General features: G+C 47.9%; 1 protein-coding gene and 1 long non-coding RNA gene across 11 annotated transcripts in view; one reads left to right on the forward strand and one right to left on the reverse strand.

Annotated features, from left to right (window-relative positions):
* The first annotated feature begins 292 nt into the window (after positions 1–292).
* The window catches only part of DPF3 (double PHD fingers 3), a 250,812-nt gene continuing 242,323 nt past the window's right edge, over positions 293–8,781 (forward strand). For 9 of the 10 annotated variants that reach the window (XR_003095651.1, XR_003095652.1, XR_003095655.1 and 6 more), the window contains exon 1: positions 7,554–8,093. Coding sequence is in view for 4 of the 10 variants with exons in the window: in XM_006030363.3 (XP_006030425.2) it covers positions 8,062–8,093 (32 nt within the window). In the remaining 6 variants the exon portion in view is untranslated. Of the gene's footprint in view, positions 341–7,553; positions 8,094–8,781 lie in introns of those variants that run through there. The other variant, XM_025212014.1, reaches the window with a different exon arrangement.
* LOC112551365 overlaps positions 6,745–8,781 on the reverse strand; it is a 2,754-nt gene continuing 717 nt past the window's right edge. The window contains exons 2-3 of the long non-coding RNA XR_003095657.1: positions 8,019–8,269; positions 6,745–6,860 (exon numbers count right to left, since the gene is read on the reverse strand). This is a non-coding gene — a long non-coding RNA (uncharacterized LOC112551365). The remainder of the gene's footprint in view (positions 6,861–8,018; positions 8,270–8,781) is intronic.

The following is an 8,781-nucleotide window of genomic DNA, read 5'->3' on the forward strand; positions in this document are numbered from 1 at the left end:
AGGCAGAGGATTAAAGGGCAGCTCTAGTAGAGCTGAGCAGGCTGCTGCTAATTAGGCAACTAAGTAACCTCTGTCACAGAGTAGGGCCAAGTAGCAGAACTAAGGTATGCGAGGCAGCACAGAGGGTGCTTGACTGGGAACAAATAAGCCCACTTAGACTGGCAGATGGGAAACCCCTGTATCTGACCCTTAGAGGCAGGGATCAGGTGACAGGAAAGGGGCTGTGTTTGCAGGGATATGAGCTTGGCTCCAGGGCCAGAGAGTCATTCTGGTCCTGAGTTGCATGGGAAGAACAGCTCCATGGAGAGCTGGTTGAGTTTAGGATGTGTGGACAGATCAGGTACGTCAAGGAGCTGGTGGAAGCCAGCTAGTAGGGACAGGGGAGGATCCTCTCTGTGGTAGGGGTTACCTAGATGGGTTAGTTACTTTGGTTAAACATTTATTTTTGTTGTCCCATACCAACATGAATACAACAACAGACCAACCATGAAGTTCAGGAGTGACATAAGGGGAGAAGGAAGCCATGATGGAGGAGTGAGGCATACTGCATTTTGGAGCTGCAAGCTAACAGGTCCAGCAGCATACAGTAGGGTGGGGGTGCCCAGGGGGCAGAAGCTGAGGTAGGGTGGGAGCAAGCTGTGGGTAGAAGACAGCTCCAAAGAGTAAGACCTGTGAGACTTGGGGGTGGGGGGTAGGGGTAGGGGGGATGGAGGCTACAATCAGTGCCAATAAGACATAGAGCATTATAGTTGCTGGGCCAGGTATCCAGAGCACTAACACAGCACCAGAGGTCCAGCACTGAACAATGAGATGGCCCAAAGCATTGATGCAGGATCTTGGGGACCAGAGCAGAGTGGGATAAGAACACACAAGGGCAGTGGCTGAGACCGATTTGAGGAGATAGACAGCAGCTCAGAGTGAGGTTCCTTTCCTCCGCTTCCCCAATGATGAACAGGGTGGAGTGAGGCAGCTAAGGTTTCATCCTGATCTCAGTCTCCCTAACTTTATACTAATGTCACATTAAGGCATAGCAGTTGGGACAGGGCAGTAACTCAGGGACTGGATGACAATAAGTGGCAGGGGGAAAGAGGTAGGATTAATTCAGCTGTTGGGGGTGCCACAGCTACCCTCCAAGTCCAGGTCCTATCGCACAAGGCCAAGAGGAATATTCAGTAAGTTATTGTGGTGATGGGCCTAAAACCAGAACCTGAAATTTGGAATTTGTTAGCCCAGGGGCATTCAGCACTGATTACTACGGCAAAGGGAATTTGTTTAAAAACAAAACAAAATTAAACCTGGCATGTTGCCTGTTAAGAATGGGAGTCCTAAAATTGAAAGGAATGAATCACTTTAACTGATTTATACTCAACATAGCTCTTTAGTTATCTTTCTTATGCTGACTCTATAAGACTAGCAAATTGCCCGTCAAGAATGATGGCGGGGATGGAGCCTTGTGTCTGCCCTGCCTCATCCGGGTCCCTTCCCCCCTGTCCTGCTCCCCCCTCCCCCTGCCACATCAGGCTCAGGGCCTAAGGCTGCTGCTCCCCTCCCCCCACCACGTCAGGCCCTTGGGCCAGGGCCACTCCCTCTCCTTCCCCCCCACCGCCGCTTGGGGGCTGGGCCCACTCCACCCGCTGCCGCCTCCAGGGACCGGGATGGGGGGCAAGGCCTAACTCCCTGCTCTGTCCTTGCCATTGTGGCAGTGCTTTGACACTTTCTTTTGACCCAAACACTCTTGGAGCACTCTGATTGGTTGTTTCAGACAACCAATCAGAATGAGAATAAAGCGTTAGGGACAGACAGATTAAGACTTCTGTAATACAGGTTTCCCTTGATTTATGTGGGTCTGATTTATGTGAATTCACTCCTATGCAATGACCCTTTTTATACCTGAAATTTGTTATATGCAAGGTAAATTCGCATTGTTATGAGATTGGAATAGGTGCGCTCCCCCCTCTCCCTAGCGGGTAAGTCTGTGAGTTTGTGAGGGGAGGGGAAAGGGCTGTGAGCAGAGGAGAGGGGTAAGGGCCATTGGGTCGGGGCCCCACTCATCCCAGTTCTTGCTGCAGCTGCTCTGGGAGCAGCTGATGCCAGTGGCTTGCAGCTGCTGGGCTGCCCTGTGCCCTGAACCCTCTGGGGCTGTGCTTCTGCTGGGGCACTGTGCCCTGAACCCCCCAGCATGTTGTAGCCCAGCAGCTGCAAGTGGGTGGTGTCTGCCGCTCCCAGGGCTGCAGCAGGGGCAGGCAGCAGCCTGCAGGGTGACAAGAGCAGGCTGGGGCTGGCAGCCACAGCAGGCGGGGTCTGGTGGCAGCACCAGGCTCTTTCTGGCACTTGGGGTGGGCTGCGGTGATGGGAGGGAGGCTGCTGCCACCCCAAAATTTGCCATAGCTCCTCCCAGCACCACTGCCAAGCACTGGGAAGAGCCTCGTGCTGCCACTTGGTGTTAGCTGCTCCCACGACCGATTCAGCAGGGGCTGCGGTGAGTGAGGAGAAGTGGAGCAGTGGGGTGAGTGGGAAGAAACGGGATGAGTGGTGCTGCTGCCCACCTTGAGCACTACGAAAGGTATGGTGCCACCCCTGCTGCAGCCCTGGGAGCGGCAGATGCCACCTGCTTGCAGCCACTGGGCTGTGCCGTACCCCTCTCCCCACCCCTTCCCTAGCCCCAGCCTCCCTCCCTCATGGGAACACATCATTATCTGTTTCATTGTAAACTGGGTTCGCTTTTATGCAAATTCAATTTATGTGCCATTCCCTGGGAACGCATCTGCCATATAAATCGAGGGAAACCTGTATTAGAATTCTGGGTGATGCATCTGTAGAAGGCTGGCGTTGAGTCTGTAACTTTGACACTGATATCTTTCCCTCCACTTTGAGTTAACTGAACTACTGGTGGAGATCAAAGAAAATGAAGAGGAGGACTGACAAGGAACACAGTGCACATAAGATGTCTACAGAACTTTAAATAAATAAAAATGGGGTTAAGGTTTCAGGTTGGTTACAGAATGTCTATAGAAATGGGGCCCTGTTTTGCAAACACTGAGCTACACTTAAAGTTAAGGGAATTTCCTTGCACAGAGCATGCTTGCAGGGGCTTAGGCCCTTACCAAGCACTTAGCATTGAAACTTCATTATCCATAAATAAGCTTGTGCTGCTTGTCTCACATTAGCTCTTTGAGAGTTGAAATGAAGTGTGAGCACTGGAAGATTTTTTTTTTACCACTTTTTAGCCACTGTTTGCTTTCTGTATTTCTCTCAGTTTAGAGAATCATACAGGTTTCACACTAGGTGCTAGCTGGCATCTCCTGCCAGTTCTTTGGCATTTGTGTTGTGTTTTACACTCCTCAGCAGTGTTGAAGTGAAAACACAACCTGCAATGAAACTTCAAAGAGAGAAAAGAAACAATTCACCTAGGGTGAAACTGAGTCGTAATATAAAAATGTTACAGCAAAAATAGAACTTTGTATAGAGGCAGGACTTCCCTTTATATGCTGTAAGAATTTATTGTGTTTACCTCTCTCCATTGTGGCAGCAGCCCTTTGCTCATGTGAAGCAGCCTCTCCATGGGGCAGTGGCCTGGGGTGCCTTCCCTGAGAAGCAATGCTTTTTTTTTTTTTTTTTTAATGAAACAAACTTGAATAAGTGCTGAAAGTGCCTGCAGTGGGCTATGCTCTGCCACTTGCATCGGGTGTTTGATGCCAGGCTCACTCACACGAACTTCTCCTTGTATCTTTTCTCCCGCATCCTCCTCCTCTTCCTCCTGCTGCTTAGATTGCTTGATTATTTTTCCCCCCAATTAAGAAAGAATGAAAAGCACTTACAAGTGCAGAAGTCTGAAAGGGAGTAGGTTAGAGGTGCCAATCCAGTGGTCTCAAGTCTCCATTGAACTTACATGGAGGAGCTACAGCTACTTTTCTCCTGTAGCAGTGAATCATATTGCAAGCCCTACTCATTAGGTCTGATTTGGAGACATGAGTTTCAGCTCCTAAAACTATTCATGCTCTGTATATATAAAGTTTGAATACCCAGACTTTGTATTGATAGAACAGATTCCACCCACTAGGTTTATATAACCCCTCCCCTACTACCCCCCTCCTTTTTTAATTTTAAATGTTGGCTTTAAAAGTAGCTGGCAGTGCCTTGTTAAGTCTGTCTACCTATTTTATTATGCTAAAGATTTTAAAATCATTTTCATCTTCTTGCATTCTCCTGTGATTTCAGTTAATGATGAAAGTGTGTATGTTTTGGTGAGCATGTGAGGCAGAAAATACAATTTGTGATGGTGCAGGATAAAGGTTTTATTAGCACGAGTAATCAATGGTTGCATTAATCGCAAGTGGTGAAGCCATGAGTGAATAGGTTATTCTAAACAAGAATCTATAATAGCTTATGCAGCATACCAATCTTTCTGTATTTTTATGACACATGCATTCCTGGGACAATATTTTAGAAATGTTTGAGGTAAAACTTATTATTTGTATGCCTTTGCCAGTAAAGCTAGATGCCTTAGTTGCCGATTAGCTGTATTCTGCAATGCTCTGATATTGCAGAGCTGCCCTCTAGCTATGTAGAAAGACTCTCAAGTGGCATAACAGTCCTGTAGATAGATCTGTGCTGACCATTGGTATATGAGATGTGGCTGGGAAAAGCAGGCAGTGTGGGTTTCTTATGGCCAGCTTATGGGCCCCCATGCCATTGGCTACACTGTCAGTTAATTTGGGTTGTTGGGAGTTGGGACTGGCCCAGCACCTACATGACTTAAGGTTCAAGGAAGCACAGATATGGCTTAGAACTATATTTTCAGCCTTCTCCACTGCCTGCAGCTCAGGGGCCTATGAGTCAAACAGTACAGAACCCTGAGAGACTCATTAAACTCACAGAAATGACCTACAACAGCTTTTTGCTTTACCTTTAAAATATTACCATTTGATGGTACAATATCCTAGGACTTTGCATGGTTGGATGTCTTGTCTTTCCAGAGCACAACTCATAGGCCTCCTTTGACTCTGCAGGCATTTGGGATATGTTAACTTATTTTTTCACATATAAAAAGCTGTCACTGTTCTGAGACAGAATGATACTTATTTTGGGTCTCTGGCTAATATGCTAAGCATGCAAATATTTGGTTGAAATTTGCTTCATAGTAAACAGAAGAAGAACCACCAACATTGTGTGTGAGGGCTGGCTGTACACCTGAACGCAAAGGTGTAGCTTGTGGGGAAAAGAAATAACTTCTGGAACAATATATAGTAACATAGTATCTTCTGAAGGTGCTGGGGGTGGGAGGATGGGGGAGGGCAGAGTATAAATGATATATAGAGATGGATTAATGGGAAGAGTATAGGTGAAACAACCAAAGGAGTTTGATATAATCCTCACACATGTAACTGCAGTTCATCACAAGATTCCAGAATGAATTACTATATATAGCATCTAGGTGTCAACTTTCTGTAGGCGGGTGGGTACCACAAATATAAATAAATGTTATGTGAACAAATCCATGACCACCTGGTGTCCCATGGTGGCAGTGTTTATGTTCCCATGGAAGTAAGATTTTTTTTTGTGAGGATGGAGACAGAGCCAATTACCTCCCACAGTTTTAGCTAAAGGAGTGGTTCTCAGCCTTTTTAGACTCAGTGAACCCCTGATTAGGCTCAAGGCACCCCTCTGTAACTTTTGCAAAGTGAGTGGCACCCAGTTTCAAAACCTACTGTATTTATTTCAGTACTGACCTCTGTGCAGAGGGGCCAGGCAGTGTGGATGGGGGTACAGCTAGGCAGGGAGTTGCCCCGTCTGCTTATCTTTTCACGCCTCACTGTCAGTATATCCTTACACTTCCTATGGCATCCCAGGGTGTCCTGGCACCCTGGCTAAGAATCAGTAAGCTAACAGACAATTTCTGCCAGCAGGATAGGGCCTATGCCATGCAGTGAAACAGTTATGATGTCCTCTACCTTGGATCATTGGTACACATACACATTAACCTGTTAATTTCTCTGTTTCATATATATCACTTGCCCATTTATAAACGCTTTTAAGTTTGTGGATGATCTTCCTTGCAAGCCAAACATAAGAAGCCTGTTGTACTCAGTGTTAGCTGAGTGCTTACTATATTTTATAGAATCATACAATAACACTTACTTCCCACGACTATGTTTTGGGATATGTCCCAACAGCTTGGAAATGCTGTGATGCATGAAAATCTGGGTTCTGTAGAGAAGTGCTTTTAGCCAAAAGGCTTATGAGGAAAGAGTAGATCACCTTCAGGGACAGAAGGTGATCTACTTAGAAGAAAGAGTAGATCACCTTCAGGGATAGAAACTTGGCACAGTAATTTGTTTAATCTGTCAGCTAATGAGGCAACATTCTTGAGAAGAGGGACGGCAGACACATTTGAAAAGACTTGATCTAGCTTTTTTGAAACAACCCTAGGGCAGGGAAACAAATGTGTACTCCATCGTCTCTTTCTTTGACTCCATCCTTCCCTCCTTGTATCTCCCCTCTTACATCTTTATCTTGTTTGCAGCAACTTTTTTTTCTGCTCACCCCTTACGTTGAAAAAATTCCAAGATATAAAAAAAAAAGATGTTATAACCATTTTGACCCTTTTTTAATTCAGCTCAGTAGTCCAGAACTGCTGCCTCTACTTATTTTGACACCTGAATATATAATGAATTATTGATACTTCCATTGTTACTCTGGTTGTCTGAATGATTATAATCAAATCTTTATTCTCTTCTCCCTCATGTTGGTACAAAAGCAGTGTAACTTCATTGATTTCACTTGAATTTCTCCTGATTTGTGTTCTTCTGTTTACACCAAAATCAGGCCTATGTTTCATTTTTTTGAGGGTCAGAGGATGCCTGAAGGGAAAAAAGACCTTTGAGGTAGTGAAGTTTTGCATGAAAAAACCCTCCACTAATATCAAACCAAACTTTGTGGGTCTGATTCAGACTTTTTTTAGGTCAGATTACACTGGTGTAACTTCATAACTTTAATGGAGTTGCCTCTAAGATGCAATGAGATCACAACTAGGCATCTTGCGAATCTCTTAGCTCATGTTGGATTATTCACTTGCAAAGTCTTAGTTACAGGCAAACCCAGACTTCCTGGAGTTGGTGACTCTCCTGTCAGTCAACTTTAACGGCACCTCATCTGCTGCAAAACTAGTGGCCTCCAAGTTACTTTGCCACCACAAAACTAGGCGTCATAAATATGAAAGTTAAAAGCCTTCCTCCTCCATTTCTCTGCCGAAGGATCAGATGACTTGGTCTCAACATGCTAGCCCAGGCGATTAACTTTAGAAGTTGCTTTGTGGGAAAAACAGAAAACAAGCAGGCAGTTGGTTTGGCCACTGTGCATTATGTAACCAGTGCACTGGCTGCAGGAGCTGGATGACTGACATTGAGAAATTCCTAGGGGAGGGGGGAGGGGGTGCAGCCCTGGAGTCACTGTGAGCACTAGCATTTCCAAGAAGCCTAAAGAGGAAAATGGCTTTCAAGAAAGGGAAACACATTGGGGAATAATAATGAAAAGCTTCAGGATCTAATGCGGAATCAAATGTCAGTACCCATGTAATTTATTTTCCTGGTGAAATGGCATGCATCCAATCCTGGCATGTGAAGAAGGGGGCATGCCATCTGGGAAATGCAAGGCAGCGACAGCAAGGCAAAGAGACAATGAATGACCCATGCTTTATCCCCTACTCCTCTCTCTCTCTCTCTCTCTCTCTCTCTCTCTCTCTCTTCTTTAAAGAAACAGTGAGATAACTGCAAAAAGTCTTTCCCTCCTCCCACTCACCCCCCCCCCCGCTCACTCAAATTCGGGGCGGTGACAGCCCTAGGAGTGTGAACTGCCCCTTTAAAACCTGCTCTCTTCCAGTTCTACAGAAAGGGAGTGACCTCTGGGCTTTGACAGCTCCCCTAATAACTAGCAGAGCCCGAGCTCCGCCCGCGGCCCCTGATTGGACCGCGGGCCGGTATCCCGCGCGCGGATTGGCTGGCCGCTTCCCCTGAGCGAACCTTTAGAACTCCGAGGCACAATATTCTGTTACATTGTAGCAAAATGGCGACTGTCATTCACAACCCCCTGAAAGCGTAAGTAGGAATCAAAAATGTACATATTCCGCGTGGTTTCGATATGAAAAAAGGCGCCTTTCCGCCGCTCGCTGCCAGCCGGAGCCGGGCGCCTGCAGCCTGCGCGCGGCTCTCCCCGGCCGCCCTCCTCGCTCGCACCCACTCTCTTTTTGTGCCCCGCGCACGGGCGCTCGGCGCTGAAATTAACGAGAAGAAATTGTTATATTTGTCTCCTTAATTGGCGCGGGGGGCTGGAGGGGAGGGAGGCGGGGAGGGGGGCCCCGGCGCTGCCTGGCAGCCATCTGGGCTGCTTAGACCTGGGAAACGCCGAGATCCCGGAGGACCCGGCGGGGGTGCGTGCACTTGCCAGTGTCCTGCGCCCGCTGTCCGGGCGCCCGGGGCCGGGGGAAGAGGCTGGGCTCGGAAGTCGGCTGCGGCGCCGCTCGGGTTCGCGGCGCTGCCACCCGAGCCAGGACTTTTCTTTCGCAACTGGCGCGGAGTTAGGACGAACTTGGCGGAGCGGGCTGGCAGCGGGCCGCAAGGCCGGCGGCGCAGATCCCCAGGGGCGGGGGCACCGCGGCCGTGCTCAGCCACGGCCGGCCTGACACGAAATGAATGAGCCGGGTCAGGGCTGGCCGGGGCAAGGCAGGAAGTGAGGAGCTCTGCTTTGCATGTGAGCGCCTTTCGCTTTGACAGGGGCCCCGCGGGG

The sequence above is a fragment of the Alligator sinensis genome, unplaced genomic scaffold (genome assembly GCF_000455745.1).
Source record: "Alligator sinensis unplaced genomic scaffold, ASM45574v1 scaffold381_1, whole genome shotgun sequence".
Taxonomy (NCBI): domain Eukaryota; kingdom Metazoa; phylum Chordata; order Crocodylia; family Alligatoridae; genus Alligator; species Alligator sinensis.